Source organism: Lissotriton vulgaris, chromosome 2_1 (genome assembly GCF_964263255.1).
Source record: "Lissotriton vulgaris chromosome 2_1, aLisVul1.2, whole genome shotgun sequence".
In the NCBI taxonomy this organism is placed as follows: Eukaryota; Metazoa; Chordata; class Amphibia; order Caudata; family Salamandridae; genus Lissotriton; species Lissotriton vulgaris.
In genome coordinates, this window is record NC_141687.1 from 470,272,242 (window position 1) to 470,292,960 (window position 20,719).

Here is a 20,719-nt window from a genome sequence, read left to right on the forward strand (position 1 = left end):
TCTTGATCGGGGCAAGGGTGTTGGCTCAGTCGTCAATCCATTGCCTGAGGATGAGGATGGCGGAGTCGGTGTTGGTAGTGTCCGTTGGTGGGCTTCGGACGAGGCTGGTGACAAGCTGTTCTTCGGTGATTTTGCACCAGCTGCGATGAGGGGACCGTTGCGAGCGCTGGTGCGTGGAAGGCTTCTCGAAGGTGAAGTGGACGCAGCGGTGGTCTGTTCAGTGGAGTTCAGTGGTGTGGCTGAAGGTGACGTGGTTGCTGGCATAGAAGATGGGGTCCAGCTTGTGTCCGGCGGAGTGGGTGGGGGTCGTGAGGAGCTGTTTGAGTCCGAGGTTGTCGAGCTGGGTTGTGGAATTGCTGTCTTTGGTGTTCTCGAGGTGGAAGTTCAGGTCTCCGAGGAGGATGTAGTCTGTGGAAGCAAGGGCGTGCGTGCTGACTAAGTTGCAGATGGAGTCGCTGCACTGCGGTCGTGGGCTGCGTGGTCTCTAGATGAGGGTTCCTCTGAGGGTGGTGTTGGGGTCGGTCTGGATCTGGAAGTGCAGGCGTTCGGCAGCGATATGCTTGTCGTTGGTGCGAGTCTAGATTCTGAGGGTATTTCTGTGGACGATGGCAATTCCTCCTCCAGTTCCGTTGGTGCGGTCCTTGCGGGTGATCTTGTAGCTGTCATGGATGGCAATGTTGGGTGCCGAAGAGGGGTTCAACCAGGTCTCTGTCAGTAAGGTGACGTCTGGGGAGAAGTAGTCGCAGAGTTCGATGGCATGTTTGTGAGCGGAGCGGGTGTTGCGTAGAATGCATTGGAGGCTGTTGCGTCCTACCCCGGTGGACGTAGTGATGGTTTGGAGGCTGGTGTAGCTGCAGTTCCGACAGTATAAGGGTCCTTGGGTGCGCTTCGGGGTGGCCCGGGCGCAGGTGTGTGATCGGCCAGCGTTGAGGGCGCCGAGGGTGCTGGCGTCGGACATTGTGGGGTTCGCAAGGGCGGGCCAGGGGGTCAGGCGCTGGGCGTGGTCCAGGCGTGGACTGGCGCAGACGGGCTTGCCTTAGGCGTGCCCGCTGTGCGGACGCGCAGCGGCCGCCATAAGAAGGGGAGGTGGGAGGGAGGAGCAGCTGGGAGGTGGGGAGCGGGACGAATAGGCGAGTGGGGGGCGGGGACGCAGCAGCGGGAACGGGAAACAGAACGGGCGGAGAAACAGGCAGATCATCCTTTGCACTTTGCACAGTGAGAGATCTTTGCCAACATAGGAAAGGATAAATTCTCAGGTTTTACATCAAGGGTTAAAGAGAAATACCCATTTGATACACTGGTCAGGGAGGGTTCTATACGCATTTCATCTGATCCCTTTGATCTCATCAGTACAGATTAAATTGTTCCACTTCAAAATCAGGAGGATACCCAAAGCCCCTCGTGGCCAGGCCAGTGGTGGTTTACAGACTATTCACAGCTGTCAAAACAATTCCCCTTTGACTTCCATGCAGACTGGGTCTCCTTTACAATTTCAGAAGCTACCTCATACTACCCAATCTTCCATCATTAAAATGTGCGGCCTGACTACTGATCTCATACAAGACGCCCGTTTGAAGAACAAGACTGTATGGACATTCTGTGAGACACAAAATATTCTTCCGCCAGAATGTTATACAGTTTCAAATGGAAGAGGTTGTGCATCTGGTGCATCAAAAATGACCATACTCCTTTATCAATGCTGCTCCTCTATCCTATACATTTGGCGAGATCTGGGTGCATTTTTCCTCAATACCTTGGGATGGTTACAACCTATAAGATACCTTCATAAGCCTTTTGTCTTCAGGATAACAGTAGTGAAAAAATTCTTATAGGGTATAAGAAATGTTTTTTCCCCCTTTTAGTTCTCATCTCCGCCATGGGAGCTTAACAGTGCACTTTCTAATCTTATGGGTCCACCACTTGAGCCTTGACATAAGGCATCAAGCAGCATCCGTCTTGGAGAACTGCTGTTTAAGTAGCTTTTACCTCAACTCGTAGGATCAGCGAGACTCTGGTCTTGGGCATCTGGAACTATACATCCTATTCCATGAGAACAAAGCGGTAATGACAATTCATCCAAGTTTTCTACCTAGCGTAGTTTTAGATTTTGATGTCTACCAGTCCATTTCTTTGCCAATATTCTTTCTGAGTCCTTCATCCTAAGTGGAGAGTCCTTTACTCTCAAGATGTGAAGAAAATGTTAAAGTTACTTCTGATGGATACTCCTATCTTTAGATTTCTCACTTGTTGAATATCCCAGGTTCCAACCTGTATCCAGAAACATAGCTCTTTGCCCTGGTAGGGGCACTGGCTTTGCATCTTACAATCTTGTCCTGATGGAACCAGGGATTTGCTTTCTAGAGTTCTAGAGACCCAGTAGCTTAAGCAATGATGCTACCGGAGCACCTGCTGTGGCTACCATTTTCTAATAAGTACATTCATCAATCGCCCATTTCTACACCTTGTTTGGAGCTCAACTGCCATCTAATGCTTTGGCACACTACACTGGGGTTATGGAGGCGTTGGTGACATTCTGCAGGCGTGTACTAGTCCTGTATTCTTGGTGGCTATGTGGGCCGTACCATACACATTCTGCCAACATCATACTGACTTCCAAATTTGGCCTGAAAATTTTACTGTAACTACTTTAAATGTATATTTGTATGCATCACTTTGTGATCATGATAAACATCCATCACACATCACTTCCATAACCAGCTCCATATGTTCTCTGCACAACCTGTAAAATGTTTATGTATTGAGCAGCTGTTGCTGTGTACAGCATTTTTTGCCTTGAACATCAGAAGAAAAAACAAACTAATTGCTCAGTGGTTTCAAAAAAAGAAACTGCTGAAAGTGTGCATATGCGCAATAAAAGGGGCTTACCTTGTATGGCAAGCATGCATACTCTGAATTGACATGTGCATAGAGCACTGTGTAGCTCAGCAGCTGGGAGAGTACCTACATTGTTGATAATAGAAACAAGCTTGAGGACTAAGGGCAATGGATGATTATAAAAGTCAGTTTTTGCTTGTATTTTGGCTTCTCAGTCCATCTTCTCCTGGTCATATTGTCAGCAAGTAGTTTCCCACTATGTGCACAGTCCATATTTTAGGTGTGGCCTCTGAGGATTTATCTTGAGTCCACTTTAGCATCTCGCCATCTATTGTTGTTCTAAAACTCATCCACAAATTATATAAACGGACTGCTTTTGATCAATGGGCTTCATTTACTGGTCTGTTGAATTATCAGTCACATTTCCTTCTGTCCAAATCAGCCTACAACATGGTTCAATGGGTTAGCCCACTATAGCAATTGACTCCCTTCATTTTGACTACACAGAGCCTGTTTAGATTGTTCACATAGTTCTTTACTCTTCAGTGATATCAGGATGCAAGCCAATTTCCACGGGAACGAAGAGGAATCCCCAACACCTCCAGAAAACTGAGACAAGAATGTAACAGTGAACACACTCCCGACTACTGTTCCCTAAAAGTATGGGGGAAAAACCCAAGGAGTGTCCACCACTCTCCCCATACGAGGGGTTGGGTAACAGGGCAGGTGCAATTCTGGTTGGTGTAGTCCAGGCTGTAAGAAAACAGGACATACACTAACACACTAGACAATTATTCTAGAGAGTGACTATATTACATTGACATGCGTTATTATACCACAAGGTCACTTACCCCAGTGAAGTCCATGGGTTGTCTTAACGTGAGTTCTTGCTGAGGAAATATGGCTTGAGGAATGTGATACCAAGCCTAAAGGAGCAGAACTCGAGAAAGGACACACCCACACCAGACACACAGGAAATTAAATAAACAGAAAGGGTAAGGACTTGAGGTGCACTGGCCGGCTCTCTCAGGGACAAAGAGCGGAGCAGCTACACTCTCAAGAGGAGAGACACCCGGCCCGGTTAACTATGCCGAGCGGAGCGCTCTCTCTCAGCAGGGAAAAATGAAACAATGAGCCCAGACTGTGGTTTGTGAGCAGGGGCTCAGAACGAAGTAAAAGGGTATTCAGGAAACACGGCCTGGAATAGCTTCCTCCAAGCACGGGGAGTGGAGAGAAATGGGCTTAAATCCCCGACAAGGGGAAAGAACGCCCTCCGAATGCGTGAGAAATCACAGGGCGGGAAAGGGAATCTGGCCGGCCTAGAGAGAAGCTCTCCGGAATGGAGGACCTCGGTAAAGACGGGGAATACCCATTCTCAGGAAGGACGGCAGAGCACTACCGGAAAGTGAGACCTTGCAGACACAGCGAGGAGTCAGGAACAAAACAGCGCCGGCTGAGGGAAGGAGCTGCTCGGAACCAGGAAGTAGGAAGGGGGCCTGGATACCGGAACAGTAAGCCAAGCAATGGCTACGTTCCGACACGCCTCTTTACATGCGCAAGGGAGTGTCTGCAATTCTCTGTTCTGGAATGGTAGTCTCGCCGTAGGGAGCGTGTAAAAAGGACATACGGGGAACCTGAGGCTAAGAACACCCGTGTGCCCGAGCCCGAGGATTCCTAACAAGTGACAACTGTGGTTCAAAGTGTGCATTATTTATTTTATTTTATAGATTACCTTTGAATGCTGCCTATTTAATTTGCCTGCACTGTGGGCATATCAAGTGAGATGATGACTTGCATGTATCTCCTTTTTAAAAGTTTATGAAATGAAGTGTTCAGTGGCATTGTAGCATTGTGGACCACTTGAGTACTTGGTTAGGTGGTAGTTAATTCTAGTCTTCTTTGCAACTACTACTATTAATAATAATAATAATAATAATAATAATAATAATAATAATAATAAGATGCATGACATAAACAAAAGGCATTTTATTTAAAACATACACGTCGGTGATTTTTTCGAATTTAAACATTTTTATAGCAAGCATATTGTGGCCATGTTTAGGTGGCTGCATGTTTTCTTTCTTCTATTTATTGCTGTGGCATATTCTTGTAGTAAAAAAACATCATCACACCAGCTTGCAATGCAAGAGTTATTGACTGTCAATGCGTCGTGAAATATGCCTACACAAACATGACTTCCAGATAAAGACAGCTGCATCATTTCAACATTAACAACATAACCCAGAACCAACAAAATAGCAACAGAGCACAGCAATATGGACACAATACAAGTTTCAAGTTTCTTTATTTCCTGCATAGTTACTTAAAAGCATTGCACTGTTAGTGCATAAAATACAAAATTAGAGCATAAAAAACAACAGTATTTATAAAATGTTCACAATGTGTATATGAGTACCTCAGTTTTCGCTGCCTTTTTGTGTTTTTTTTTAATATGATAACTATCTCCAGATTAAAACCAAATTAAATCGCATTATTGGATACCTCTTTAGAGATATAAAATCAGACTTACATTTTAGACATAGTATATGTCCTTATATAGCTGAAAGCTATAAAGTGCAGTCCTGTGTTCCTTTGGACCAGCCATGAACTTCTTTTTGCAGGTCATCCTGTTTATATTTGTCATAATTTTCATCACTTGTTGCGGGGGTTATCTCTTTACTGCAGCAGTATCTCCGTATAGTGGACTGGTTTGAGGCATGTTCCTGTCAGGGTGTACTGGTTTAGCTTTGTAGGTTTGGGAAATTCTTTGTTCAGCCAGCAAAAGGAATTTGACCAGTCTACAGTTTAGTTGTGTATTTTTTGGGTTTAATCAGGCTAGCACTGCTTGCCTCCAGGTGCGGATGCCTTTCTGTTTGAATGGTTCTTTGAAAAACTGTTGCTGTGCTTGGTGCAGTTCTGTGCATGAGCAGATTAGATGAACTATGTCGCCTTGTTTGGTTTTTCACAACCTGCACAGCTCTAGTACTTGTGTCCTTAGCCATGGTGGAAAATGTTGAGCGCATGGAAAGATTCCCATCCTGTGTCTCAGAAAGTTTATTTTTATGGACTTCGGGTTACCCTAGTTGAAAAATGGTTGTGGGGCAAGTAATTTGAAAGAGTTAAGGGTCATCCAGGCATGCGTTCTATTTGAGAAAGTTGCTTTGACCTCCACCAAAGAAATTTGTTTTAAGGTTTTCCAGACCAGCTTTTTGAAGTCTGGGTAGCCAATTTGTGCATCCCAGGGATCTGTGAGTTTTGTATATTCTAAGGCTAGTTGAAGGTAGCTTCTGGTTTGGGAGCGTTCCCTGTGCTGTATATCCTGCCACAGCAGATGGTTTAACGTGTTTGTGTGGCACTTCTGATCCTGTACAGGCAGATGATATAAGTGCCATACCTAGCTAGATCTTGTCGTAGGAGTCCAAACTCCAGCCTTATTTGATCGGGTGATGTATAGGACGGAAGGCTGAACATAATTCTATAGGCTTTAACCTGCATATTGTCCAGCTCCTTTGCATCTCTTCCCCCTCATTGCCTCGCTACCATAAGCAATTGAGGGAAGTAGTTTAGCCTGAGCTACCTTCAAAAGCGGAGTCAGGGTAGGCCCCATCAGTTTATTTGCGATATTTTTCAGTGTTAGGGCAATCAGCAGACCTTTCCTTCTAACTCCCTCTTTCTGGCGCCAAAACGACCCTTCCTTGTCGAATATAACTCCAAGGTACTTGTATTCCTAAACTGGATCAAGTTTTATGCCGCCAAGGAGCCAATTTCTGTGGAGGTTCTTTTTGTTTATTGACATTGTCCGTGTCTTGCTCAAGTTTATTTTTAAATTGTTTTCTGTGACGTAGTTCTGCATTTCCGTCAGTAGATGCTGGAGACCAACGTAAGTGTGACTGAGCAGAACTACTTCATCTGAGTACATGAGGTGGGACAGTGTTTTCTCTCCTATCCACGGCGAATGTGAATTACTGGCGTCAAACGCCTTTGGAAGGGTTGGTGCAAGCACACAACCCTGTTTCAGTCCTTTTGTTGTGGGAACTTTCGGGGAGATATGGGTCCCGCCACCTAATTTCACCTGCACCCAGGTATCTGTATGTAGGAGTTTCAGCATGTTCAGAGTAGGCTGTGGTATGCCCCATTGCGCAAATTTGCCCCACAGCCTGCTCCTCTCTACGTTATCGAAAGAAGCGCTGAAGTCAATGTAGCATAAATGTAGAGGTAGTTATGAGGCTTTAGCTGCATCAATCATTAGTGAGATTGTGTGGATTTTTGTGGATGTGCTGGCCATTTTGCGAAAGCCTGTCTGGTTCACCGGTATTATCGAGTTCACCTCCGCCCAGTTTGTCTGCTCCTCAGGTATAGTGCTTGCAAAGTATTTTGCTTCATTATCTATTAGAGCTAATAGGCGGTAGTTATTGGGCTCAGCCTTGTCACCTTTTTTATGGATTGGTACTATTGTTGAACCCTTCCATTATTCCGGTATTCTGTTTAGCCGTTTGACTTCCAGAAATAGAAATTGCAAAATATCAGCCCAATCTTAACTCTTTGCTTTAAATAGGGCAGGTGGAATTCTGTTCGGTCCCTGAGCCCCTTCCTTCCTCCCTTTGGCAATCTGCTTTTTGATTAAGAGAGGCAAAGAGCGGTTATCAGGGCCTGATGGTCTGTTTTCTTTGTGGCTGCTCCGGTTCCCTCATCCCCGTATTGCTAGCTCCAACTTGTTCTTCAGATGTCCAACTACTAGCCAATTGAGTTCCAGCACTGTCTGTTTGGCTCTTGAAATGGGTAGTGAGGAATTTTACCCAGTTTGCTTCCGAAATGTATGACCCAAAACCATTATGGTGTGGGTGGATAGTACTGTTTACAGTCTTCCAGAAGTGGACGCTGTTTTTGCTGTTTATATCGTATAGGAGTTTTGCCCAAAATACCTTCTCGCGCTCACTGTTTATTTTCCATTTCAGAGTTTTTAATTTTGCCCTTTGTACGTTTAAGGAGGCTCGTACAGTGGCGTTCTCTGGGAGTCTTCTCAGCCTGCGCAGAGTTTCTTTTATGGTTTTTTTGAGATGTTTCAACATTAGTCTTTGATCCTTCGAAATTATGATTTTTTTCCCATGCTTTCTGGGAGTATTTTTTGTAGCAAGGGTTTCTGCGTGTCGATCTAGTAGCTTGGCGGTGAACTGTTCCCGGTGATCTATTTTGTCTTCTGGGCTGAGTGATGGTGAATTGAAGAGTTGAATACCTTCTTCGGCCTTAGAGTTTGTATTGTTTGTTGTACATTAGATCCTTCTTAAGTTGGAGGCAAAGATGGTCCCCAAAATTGCATCCATACTGATTGGTCTTGCTACAGTCGCTGTTATTTGGAATTCTTGGGGGCGATGGGCACTGTCGCCCTTGTCCCCCATTCTATACCCAGATATATGTGGGAAGAGTGCGAGGCTTGCAAAGGTGTAGTCCAATATGGAGCTTGTTGTGGGGGAATAAAGAGTCAATTGGTGGAGTATCATCCGGAAATCCTCGATTTAAAGCTCGAACGTTTAGGTGTTCTAGATCTGTAAGTAGGCAACTGTTGCAGTGCTATGTGCGGTGGATGACACTGTATAGAAATGTTGTGAATTCCGTTTTGTATAGTTACCTCCTCTCTTTGTGATGAACCTATAAGATATTGGTTTAGGTCCCCAGTCAAGATGAAGATTGGGTTTTTCATCGCTGTAGCATGCTTTGCTACTTGGTTTACAACTGCTGTTGAGTCTTTCACTTTCCTTTGGGTTGGACATAGGAGTTGATTAGGCACACCTCCATTTCTTTGTTCTCAAGAAGGATTGAGATTGTAACTGCTATTGTTGAGTTGTTGAAGGTATACTTGTTGTGGAGACATAGGTTGCCAGCCCACCTGAGCAATGGCCAAATCTGCTCATCCTTGTTGCTGGAGTAGCAAAGCAGGTGTAGCCCTCGATATGCTGAGGAGCCACGAGCCAAGTTTCCTGTAGAAAAATTATAACAAAAGTCGTTACATACTGCAGGAAGTCTGGATCCTCAATTTTAGTTGCTAGACCATTTATATTCCACGAGCATAGTCTGAAAAGGGACTCCTTTGCTCTGCTGTGGCTTCTATCTCACCGATCGCGTCAGTGCTCCTCTATGTGAAAGATGATGGTGCGCGATATTGCTTCCTTATTTCTGCCTTGGCTTCTTCTAGCAGCTGCCCATGAAACCGTTTCTTGTCGGTCCCGGGTGCTGCTTGCACTCTATTGACGCGATCTTCCCGATCTTCCCTGTGCTCGTCTAAGTACGCAGTTTAAGTGTACTTGTCGTGTTTTTGATTCTGGGGTTGTGTTGCTTAGTAATGGCGATGGATAGGCTGGTTTTTGGAAAGGGGCAATATCAATGCCCCAGCTTTGAAATGTGTCCAATTCGGCCAAGATTGCCTATGCGGTTTTGCTTGTGGTCCACGTTGTTTTTGTGGCCTCTGGACATTGAGGGTTGGTGGCATATATAAACTCTATAGAGAGTAGATCTGTTGTCCTTATGCCCGCAAGATTAGGTATTGATGCCGGGAGTCTTAGGATATTACCTCGATTTAGTGTGTCCTGATAGCCATTGGAGGTATATAGAGGATAGAATACTAGATAGAACATCTGCTTCCTGGTGCCTTCTTTGTTTTAACCACAGCTGCGGGCTTGCTGTGGCCGAGGGGTCAGATTGGAATATACTGCTAGTTGTGTCTTTGGACTGTGTTTCCACTTCATTGCATGATACTTCAGCTGTGGGGTTTCTAGCGATGGGCTTTTAATTTTCTTGACGTGGGGGAGGTTTGTGCTGTTTCTTTCCCCCCATACTGTGTCCCTTTGTATGGGAATCTACAGCTGGCGCTGCCATTGGGCGATGTGATAGGCCCTTTTGATTCTTTGAGCCATTGCTCCTGGTTTGGTCTGTCTATCATTCCACAAGCTTCTCGTCTGGGCCCGTTGTAAAGCTCGTGTTTGAGTGTTTATGGATCTGAAAGAGACACGTTAGTGATAGATTCCTTACCTTAGAATATCCCCAGGCGTCAGACGGGATCCGAAAAATGTTTGCGTAGCAATACCCCTGCGTGTCGGTAGGCGTCGTCTGCGGCTCCGCGTCCGTCGTCGGCGTTGTGAGCGCCGGAATGACGTCGGAGTACTTAGACGCCGCCCATGCGCGCTGACGTCAGTTCTTCTTTTTTCCGCGCCTGCTAGCGCAGATCCGCAAGAAGCTCTACCCCCAGTCAATTTTTGACTGAACTTTTTGATCGCCCTTTCTTGTCGAGTCTTTGACTCCATCGGTGCCAGGGATGCCCGGGTTCAAGCCTTGCTCGAAGTGCGACCGACTCATGTCGGTCACGGACCCCCATCGCCGGTGCTTGAAGTGCTTAGGCCTCGACCATGATGATCGAACCTGCTCTGACTGCCGGGCCCTGACGTTGAAGGCTAGGCGGGAGCGGTCCCGCAAGCGACTCGAGCTCAGGCAGTCGGCCCGCGCCGCTCCAGGTCCCGGTCCCGGTACCACGGGAGGTCGAGGGACAGGTCGCGAGGTCGGAGTCATCGGAGCTCCGGAAGTGGACACCGATCGTCTGGTTCCAAATCCTCAGGTAAGAGGCATGAGCGGTCGGAGCGACGTCATCGATCCTCCGACCCACCCCGACGCTCGCACAATGCGGCCGGGGGCTCGGGCGACACCGCCCACGCGGCTCCGCGCGAGTCGCTAGCGTCGCCGCCTGCCCCACACCTTCGGGTCCCTGGGCAGGGCAGGGCGCGACGCCGGAGGAGGTCGAGAGGTACCTCATGGCCATGAGGGCTCTCCCTCCTCAGTCGGTTCCAGTGGCGCCTTCGGACCCGACGGTTCCGTCTGGAGGTTCTAACGGGTCGGGCGCTTCGGCCCGACGCCGCCGGCGACTTCGGTCTCGGCGCCGCAGGACCTCGCCGGATCCGGGACGTCGCCGGTCGACCTTACCACCTCACCGTCGCCGTCCTCAAGGGTGTCGTCCCCGGCGCCCACTGTGGTTGCCGCCCCCGGCGCCCACTGTGGTTGCCGCCCCCAATGTTTCCTACGCAGAACGGGGAGGATGGTTGGGTCGGTAAGGAATCTATCACTAACTAATGTCTCTTACAGATATATCGTTACACAAGTAGTAAATTGTGCATCTGAAAGAGACACGTTAGTGATAGATTCCTTACCTTAGAATAGATACCCCAGCAATACCAACCCCGGTGGTGGGTCTGCGAACCAATATCACACCAGAAAGTCCTGGAGGACGGAACGGCCAAAGAAGCCATCCCTCCGGACTTGACTGTCCAAGCAGTAGTGTCTTGCGAACGTGTGCAGCGAGGCCCACGTTGCTGCCTGGCAAATGTCCTGTAAAGGGACTCCTCGGCCCAGGGCAGTTGTTGTTGCCGTGGCACGAGTGGAATGAGCCCGCAATCCAGCAGGGGGCTCCTTTTTCGCCATGGAGTAACATGCCTGAATACACAAGATGATCCACCGCGAAATGGTCCGCTTGTGTACTGCCTTTCCCTTCTTCGCGCCCACGTAACCAACAAAGAGTTGGTCATCCACCCGGAATTGGCGTGTGCGGTCTATGTAATAGGGGAGCGCACGTTTTGGATCCAGATGGTGGAGCCTCTCTTCCTCTTTCGAGGTATGCGGAGGCGGAAAGAAGGTGGGCAAAGTAATGGACTGCCCGATGTGGAAGGCCGTGACAACCTTGGGCAGAAAGGAAGGTCGTGTACGCAACACCACCTTGTCAGGATGAACAGATAGGAAAGGTGGAACACAAGAAAGAGCCTGGAGCTCACTCACTCTCCTGGCAGAGGTGATGGCGACCAGGAAAGCAGTCTTCAATGTCAGAAGACGGAGAGGACAGTTATGTAGCGGCTCAAAGGGAGCACACATCAGATAAGTGAGAACAAGATTCAAGTCCCAAGATTCAAGTATCACTAACTAATGTCTCTTACAGATATATCGTTACACAAGTAGTAACTTGTGCTTTTTGTTGATTGGCTTTTGGGCCTCGATGTAGCACGCTTCTCCCCTTGATTCTTGCGGGTCTGCAGGTTTGTTAGGTGGAACCCTTATCTCTCCCCTCGTGTCCTGGCATTGTATTTGCTGTTTATTATGGCCGCTATCCAATTTTGTTGTGAGAAGAGTGGTAATGCAATCTTGTTTTTTTGTTTCTTTGTTTTCCATAGTTGCCCTAGCTGTAGCTCTTTGTCCTTTGTCTTCTCCAATTTCCCCATATGCCCTAATTGCGGAAGTCTGATTTAGAGCTTCATCTTAATCCGGGGGATTTTTGGAGGCACTTGAAGACAGTTATACTTGTTTTACAGGGCTTACAACAACATTTGTTACTATCACCTTTGCTGGCTGGGTCTGAGAATATGGGAAAGTAAGCTGTTGCTTTTATGCAGGGCTTTTGGTTACGCCGCTTCCTTTTCAATTGGCGGCGTTGCTTAGCATTGAGTTTTAGTGATCCTCCCTTTCTGGGACTGCCCTTTTTCTCAGTGTCCATCTTGACGTTTCCTCTGTGCATATTGCTGGCATTTTGTTGTTTTCCCTGCTGTTACGCTTTTAATGTCCTTTACCATGCCACTTATAATTGAGGGCAGGGTAGATAATTTGTCAATGACCTGATCGCAATTGCATCTGAGTTGGTTGTGTCTTGTTATTAAGCCGTTCAAATTCCCCAATTTTTCATCAATGTCGACAGTGTATTCAATAGTGATAATTGGATCTCCATCTTATCAGATTGAAACTGCAGTGTATTTGTATAGTATTTAGTAGGGAGGCCCAAACGCCAGCATTTTGTTTGTTTGCGCAATCTTTTCTGCACCCTTTGTAATTTGTTCTGCAGCGAGTACTTTCCCAGAGGGTTCTGTGATGGTATCCACCCTTTGGTCCTGTTCGTGGTTTGGTGAGTAGGTTGCAAACATGTCCTCCCATTCTTGTGTGTTCAAGTAGGACATGAGTGCCCTCCCCTCTTCTTCCTGGTTTGGAACCTTTGTCCATGCTCCTGATACTGTTCCTCTGTTTTGTATAAGTAGACACCCTTGGTCGGGGGGTGATGTGGTTGTAGGTGATTTAGTTTTTAGTGAGTACATTCTTTTGATGGGGGTGCTGTGTCAGCTGGAAAAGATATTGGCTCTGAGACTGGAGTTAACCGCGCTCTCCTTGAAACTTCTTTAGTGTCGCTTGCAGCCTTAGTTTTTGTGATGGCCCAGTCTTCGTCCCTGGCGACTAATTGTGGAAGTGGTGTAGAGGTTTTTTGAAGTTTATAATCTACGGTAGGGATCTCTTGAGGACTGCGCTGTTGGCTAATTTTTGTTGGGGAAAGTCCTGAGTTCCTGTACGCTCCCGCAGGGGGTATTATTTCTGGCATTTGCGCCATGTAGCATGGTTTGCTGGCTTAGTTGGTCTGGTGCCCTGCCTTCGTCGTTGGATTCTTTAGGCTCAGTACTTGGAATGAAAACTACGGTTTGCAGAGGTAGCAGCGGAGATTTCAGACCTTTTAAAGTTGCAGTGCTTGAGAAAAGGGCTGACCCTGGATCCCTTAAGAAGTTGAATTTAGTGTAGATCTTAGGTTGACTGGAGCTTGTAGCACTGCTGTGTCTCGTCTGTACTGTAATCTCACTCTGTCGCTGATCTATTGTAGCTAATTTTGGTTCAGCACTTTCGTGATTGTTTCTCTTGCCTTTTCTCTCCTTTGTCCTTAGTGGCAGTGCCTCTCTTTTTCTACCGGACCTCATTTAGCCTATGTGCCGCAAGTCCACCGGTCCACAGTCGCTTTTGCACAGCCTCAGTCGTCTATCGTTTGCTGGTTATCGTTCCCGGTCGCCCTGGCTAAGCTAGAGTCTTGATGAAGTGATGTAATGTAGTGGAGTGATACGATGGTATGATGGAATGTGCTGGGTGCTTAACAATGTTCAGAGCGCAGAGTTCAGTATCCAGTGTCAAAGTTTCCCTTCTAGGCTAGGCGCAGCGTGCGGAAGGGTCTGAGGCCGAGGGGTGGGAATAATAATAATAATAATAAAAACATTTATAGAGCGCCTGGCTGCACAAAACTGTGTGTCCCCGCGCTAACTGCTTACAATTCATAAACTGAGGAGGATGAAAACCTGAGGGAGTAAAGACAGCAATTATTTGGGGAATAGAAGAGTTTTCAATTTGGCCCTGAATAGTGTTTCGGAGGGTTCCATCCGAAGAGGAAGTGGAAGGGCGTTCCAATATTTAGTGGACAAAAAACGGAAGGATTTACCTCCCATTTTGGCTCTCGTAATGCGAGGGAGTTTAAATTGCATCATTCCTGAAGATCTTAAGTCTCTTAACGGACAATGGATGGTCAGAAGACTTCTAAGGTAGGTGGGGCCTTTATTATGAGCTATACGATGGGCATAGCAGAGGCTTTTGAATCTAATTCTTTCCTTGACAGGAAGCCAATGTAGCTTGGTTAAGGCTGCTTTGGTAGATGTTCTTCTCGAGAGGCCTAACACCATTCGAGCCGCTGCATTTTGAACGCATTGTAGCTGGTGTAGGCCTTTTTGATTGAGACCTATCAGGAGAGCATTTCCGTAGTCCAGGTGGGGAGTTATGAGAGCATGGACTAATGCTTTTCTAGCTTTGATGGGAATAAGGTCGATAATTTTTCGAAGAACCTTTAGTGTGCCGAAGCATATTCCTGTAGTTTTATTAACTTGGGATTTGCCAGATAAATCCGAGTCTAGCATGATCCCTAGGTTTCTTACCGATTTAACGGGACTGGGTAATTCTCCCAGTTCACTTGGCCACCATGCGTGAGACCATATGGAGGTTTCCTTCCCTACCACCAGTACCTCTGTCTTGTCGCCATTTAAACGGAGACAATTGTTGTCCATCCAGGTGGCTACAGCCGCCATACAGTTGGAAAAGTTGGCGGCATAGTCTTTGCTGTCCGGTGTAAGTTTGAACATTAATTGAGTATCGTCCGCGTAGCTTACAATGCCCACGCCAAAATTCTCTACAATGTGTGCCAGGGGTTCCATATAGATGTTGAATAAAGTAGGGCTCAAACTGGAGCCCTGTGGAACCCCATGGTTTACGCTGCGAGGAGATGACTTAAAGGGTGGGCAATACAGCTGCAACGATCTATCAGTAAGGAAGGATTCCATCCAGGCAAGAGCCGATCCTGTCACACCTAAATCCGAGAGGCGAGACAACAGCGTGGAGTGCAGCACGGTGTCAAATGCTGCACTGAGGTCGAGCATGACCAGCGCTGCCGTCTCGCCTTCGTCCACCATCTTATGTATGTATTCTGTGGAGTATAGGACTGCGGATTCGGTGGAATAACCTGGTCTAAATCCCGATTGGTATGGATGGAGTAATGTTTCTCCCTCTAGAAATGCCATGAGTTGTTTATTAACTATTTTTTCAATAATTTTGGCACAGTACGGGAGAAGGGAGATAGGTCTCAGGTTTTTAAGCTGCGAAATGGGGATGTTTGGTTTTTTCTTTAAAGGAATTACTTGGGCTATTTTCCAAGCCTCTGGAACCAGACATTCCTGAAAGGATAGCGTAATCATATGACTGATATGATTAATAAGTGTGCTTTCCATAATGTCCTTACTCCTTTTCTGCGGGCACACATCATTGGGGGATCCTGAATGTATTCCATTTATGATCTTAAGTAGATCCTTTCTGTCAGGTGTAATGAATTTGTTAAGTGTGAGATTGTGTGTACAAGGAGCTTTAATAGGTACATTAGTATTGGTCAAATTAGTAGATTTAGTAAAAGTAGAATGGATTTTCTCTACTTTTTCTACAAAATAATCTGCTATTTGTTCGCATATTTCCGAGGAATAAGTGTCTTGGGTATCTAGGCGTGAGGAATTTGTTAGTTCTTTAAAAATACAGAACATTTCCTTCCTAGGATTATTTGCCTCCTCAATTCTGTTTTTAAAGAAGGCACTCTTCTCTTCTCTTATCAATTTATGATATTCTTTAAGCTTAGTTGTGTATTCTTTCTTAAGTTCCAGAGTATAGCTTTTTCTCCATTTGCGCTCCACTGATTTACATTGAGCTTTAGCAAGTTGGAGTTTTTCAGTGAACCACGGCTCAGATTTTCTTCTTCTAACTGGAGGTTTGGTGGTCCATGGAGCTATTTTGTCCAAAGCTTTACTTTGCCAAAGTTCGTAATTGTTCCATGTCTCTTGTAAGGATTGCCCCATGACAAGAGGTTGTTCATCTAATGAGCTTTTGAAACGTTCCGGGGTATCGTTTTTCCAGTTGCGGCGTTTATGAGAATATGTTTTAGGAGGTACAGGCATAGTGAGACTGATAGGTATTTCAAAATTTATCATATAATGGTCGGACCATATTAACGGAATAGGAGGGAATATGTCGATCCCTTCCCAACTAGCAAATATTGGGCCTAGAAGATGTCCATGTTGGTGAGTAGGATTAGTGGACAATAATTTTAAGCCCAATGAGTTGAGTGCAGTCTTTAGTGTTTGTGCTTCTTTTGCATTAATATCTTCAAAATGAAGATTCAGATCGCCTAAGATCATAAGGTTTTTATGTCTTATTGCCAGCTGAGTCGTTGCTTCTATAAGTTGATCACAGAAAGGACCCAAAGATCCAGGGGGTCGATAAATAAGTAAAGCTGTTATCGTATTAGATGCATCTAATTTTATGGAAAAAACACCGCATTCACTGTTAGTGATAGTTTTAGTCTGTAGAGTGCACTCTAACTCTTTTTTACAAATGAGTGCGAGCGGAATGGGGATGGTTCGTTCGTCAAATAGAGCTGGCTCAGTCCACCTTCCCTTCCCCTTTCCCACACTCACCGCCTGGGATTGCTGCCCGGGTCCGCCTGGGTCTGATTGAGTTTACAGCGGCGTTCCCCTGCTGCGCTTCAGAGCGTTTTTTTTAGTAGGCCCAACAGCCTGAGACACTGATCCTGACCTTCCTCAAGATATAAAGGTGCAAAGACGCAGGGGCGTGAAGGTGTACCACAGAGGACTTCGGTTGCTCTGGTTGCTCCTTGCTGACTCCCTGCTGTGAGGTTTGGTCCTCTTTGTCCGGATAGGTGCTCCACTTTCCGGCCTCAAGAGCCTGCAGGAGCTGCCACAGCTGACGACTCTCAGCTAAACTCGCAGCAGGATGCTTTTCGGATCGTTTTCTCTGTGGTAATGGAAGGTTTTCAGAAAACCTCGCCTTGCCTTGCCCCCAAGGTCATCAATCCCAGAGACAGCTGAGACCCTCGAAGCCTCCGACGTCCTCAGCGCGGTTCCGCAGCCTCCCTGCGTGTGCGGCCTGTAAGCAGCCTCTGTATGACGGTCCCGCAGCAAAGCGCTGTGCTGTGGGGTGGTGTGGAGTGCAAAAAAAGATGGATTTAGGCCCAGATATCTGTACTGGGGTGAATTTATGACATTGTTCTGCATTCTGTCCATCAATTGTTTTTGCATTTGTCACACCAAGTGGGATGGGTATGCTCAGGCGTGAGTCCCATGCTCTCCACACCACTGGAGTCAAGCTATCCTGGCTGAAGACAGCTGATAGCCAGAAACCGGTCCTAGGATGCTTGATTCCGGTCCAGGAAAGACATGGCTTGGCAGTTCGGGCTGGACTGTTCCCATGGGGCACAGGGTCACGGCTGATTTGCATATGGCCATTTCTGAACTGGGGTGGTGTGGACTGCAAAAAAACGATGGATTTAGGCCCAGATCTCTGTTCTGGGGTGAATGTATGACATTGATCTGCATTCTGTCCATCAATTGTTGTTTTTGCACGTGGTTCATGGCTTCAGCGCGCCAATGCGCTGCCACAGACAAGCAGACAAAGCAGGTGAAGCCGCAAACCCTAAGCGTCTTTCTGCTGGCCTGCTGCTGCTTGCCGCTCACGTCTATTTTTCGGCGGTATGGTATGGTATGCAGGTTGCTGATCGTGGTTCTCCTGGCCTCCTGCTGATCCGCTCCTCTTCACCGCCTCTGCTCACGCGTTCACCCCCAGTCGGCGGTATGCAGTACAGTATGCTGATCGCGGTTTTCCTGGCCTCCTGCTGAACCGCTACGCTTCACTGTCTCACCACTCCTGCCGCCTCTGCTCTCTCGTTCACTCCCAGTCACCTGCAAAATCTGGACTGGACACAATTAAAGAAAGGACAGCACGCAATAATAACACCACAACAAAAGAACACAGACAACCCTAATCCCAGCACATCGTTTGGTGTAGTGCAGCAGCACTACAGCACAACAATGCAACCTAACAATAAAACAACAGAGCAGCTAGTACAATGAGAGAAGGTGCGAACGAAAACAAAATACAACAAAACTATGCAAAACTGTACAATGATAGCACAACACTAAGCACCATCTACCACAAATACATATCTTTTTCTCTTCCACCACACACTTCCATTACGTGTGTTTACTATTGTAAACTCTATTATACTCCTTACTGTGTAATAGTTGTAACATTTGTGCTATCTGTATTCATAAATTAAATATAATCTGCACTATTGTTGATCATTGTGTGCATGTATGTGGCCATGTAGCTTGCACCGTTGTTGTGTATAAAGAACTATATGTGAGTCTAGTGCATTTCATATTGCTTTAATAACAGGCACTCACATACACACTTTATTTTTTCAAAACGTACTTGTGGATGTGTAATTAACCATTACACATTGTAATGTTGTGCTGCTGTTTTACAGGTGATGCAGTTTTTAAACCAGATGGCTGGTAATGAGTATGTTGGATTCAGCAATGCCACGTAAGTTTTTACCGATATTTGGTTTCCTTCAGAGGCTTTAACAACATTTGAAATTATTTGAATGTTTTTTTTTCTGGAGTGAAGCATCCTTTGTGATGTGTTATTTACTTCTCATTACATTTCATATTACATTCTGTAACATACACTGCTTGCACAATTTGGACATGTGAAAGTTTATTCTTTTTTAAATGTGGACTATGTGGCTAGTTGTGGCTAGTTTTATTCTCTTCTATTCATTCTTGTAAATGTAACTTCCTGCCCTATGTGCATCTTGAATGTAAAAAGTCAAACACTTAGCAAGCCTTTTCTCTGAAAATGTATCTTTGAGTCTGGAAGGTGGAGATATTCGTTCATGCTTGGTGGGTGTGCTCTATCGTATTTTTTGCTTAGCCCTTGTTCCCCGTGTCTGTTCCCGCCGTTTCTTCCCCTCTCCCTCCCCTTCCTTTCTGATTGCCATCACCTCTGCCAGGAGAGTGAGTGAGCTCCAGGCCCTTTCTTTTAAGCCTCCTTTCCTTTCAGTCCATCCGGACAAAGTTGTGTTGCGGACGTGACCCTCTTTCCTGCCCAAGGTAGTCACAGCCTTCCATATCGGGCAGTCCATCACGTTGCCCACCTTCTTTCCGCATCCCTCGAAAGAGGAAGAGAGGCTCCACCGTCGGGACCCAAAACGTGCGCTCTCCTATCTGGATCGCACATGCCAGTTCCGGGTGGATGGCTAACTCTTTGTTGGTTATGTGGGCGCTAAGAAGGGACAGGCGGTGCACAAACAAACCATTTCTCGATGGGTCGTCTTGTGCATCAAGGCTTTTTACTCTTTAGCCCGAAAGGAGCCTCCTGTGGGGCTTCGTGCTCATTCCACACGGGCCACGGCGGCTACTACTGCCCTGGGCCGGGGAGTCCCTTTGCAGGACATCTGTCAGGCAGCTACGTGGCCCTCACTGAACACGTTCGCAAGACACTACTGCCTGGACAGCCAAGTCCGGAGAGATGGCTTCTTTGGCCGTTCCGTTCTCCAGGACTTTCTGGTGTGATCATTGGTTCGCAGACCCACCACCGGGGTTGGTATTGCTGGGGTATCTATTCTAGGGTAAGGAATCTAATACTAACCTGTTTCTTTCAGAAGCACAAGTTACTTACCTTCGGTAACGATATATCTGTAAGAAATACTAGTTAGTATTAGATTTTTTACCGCCCCACCCATCCTCCCCGTTCTGAGAACCAATATCTAGGGTTAAGGTCATCCCCTTTCAGGGCCCTAGTTTCATGGCACCAGTGTTGTTTTTTATCATGGCTTTGCGTTTCTGGCGCGGAAAAATCTATTCCGCGAGGGCGGCGACTTAGTACTCCGAGGACGTCATCCCGCCACCGCCGCCGGACACGGAGCCGCAGACGACACCTACCGACGCGCAAGGGTACTGCTACGCAAAAGTTTCCGGATCCAGTCTGACGCCTGGGGGTATTCTAAGGTAAGGAATCTAATACTAACTACTGTTTCTTACAGATATATTGTTACCGAAGGTAAGTAACTTGTGCTTTTGTCTTCCTTCTTTCCCTCTTTTGTGTCTTTCTCTCTCTTGGTCAAAGTCTGATGATGAAAAATAAGTGCTGATCCCCAGAAATATGTGCCAGTGGGCCCCCCCTGCAACCACAGGCTTACATTAAGTGCTGCTCTTAACCATGGCACCAACTATTATTTTATAGATGTTGCACTCTGTGAAAGAGGACAAGATAAAAATTAATTTTCTAGAACGAGACATGTAATTCTTTGCTACATGCCACCAGCTGGCGCATCCTAGTTCTCAAACTAGAGGAATACCGTATGGGGACATTTTCAGAGCCAGGAGGAACAGTGGTGAAGGTAAAAAATCACGAAGGTTCTTGGGAATATGCAAGCCAGATTTGCAGTTATGGGCTACAACTGACAACTGATTACCCATGTCAAAAAATTCTGAGCAGAATGAAAATTTATCTAGCTCTAGTTAGAGGTAAGTTTCAAATCTATTAAGGACACAGAGGCGAGGATTATGCCTTCTTCCTTCACTTTATGTGCAGCCACTTTTTAAACACAACAAACTACTACTCCCATGACCACCAGGGAGTAGGACAAACATTTCAACAATAGTTCTTCGTC

The 20,719-nt window shown here is 46.5% G+C and overlaps 1 protein-coding gene across 2 annotated transcripts in view; it reads left to right on the forward strand.

The window, feature by feature from the left end:
* GLS (glutaminase) overlaps positions 1-20,719 on the forward strand; it is an 811,930-nt gene that overhangs the window by 325,586 nt on the left and 465,625 nt on the right. For both annotated transcript variants that reach the window (XM_086955380.1, XM_086955381.1), the window contains exon 9: positions 18,530-18,588. In XM_086955380.1, coding sequence (XP_086811506.1) covers positions 18,530-18,588 — 59 coding nt within the window. The remainder of the gene's footprint in view (positions 1-18,529; positions 18,589-20,719) is intronic.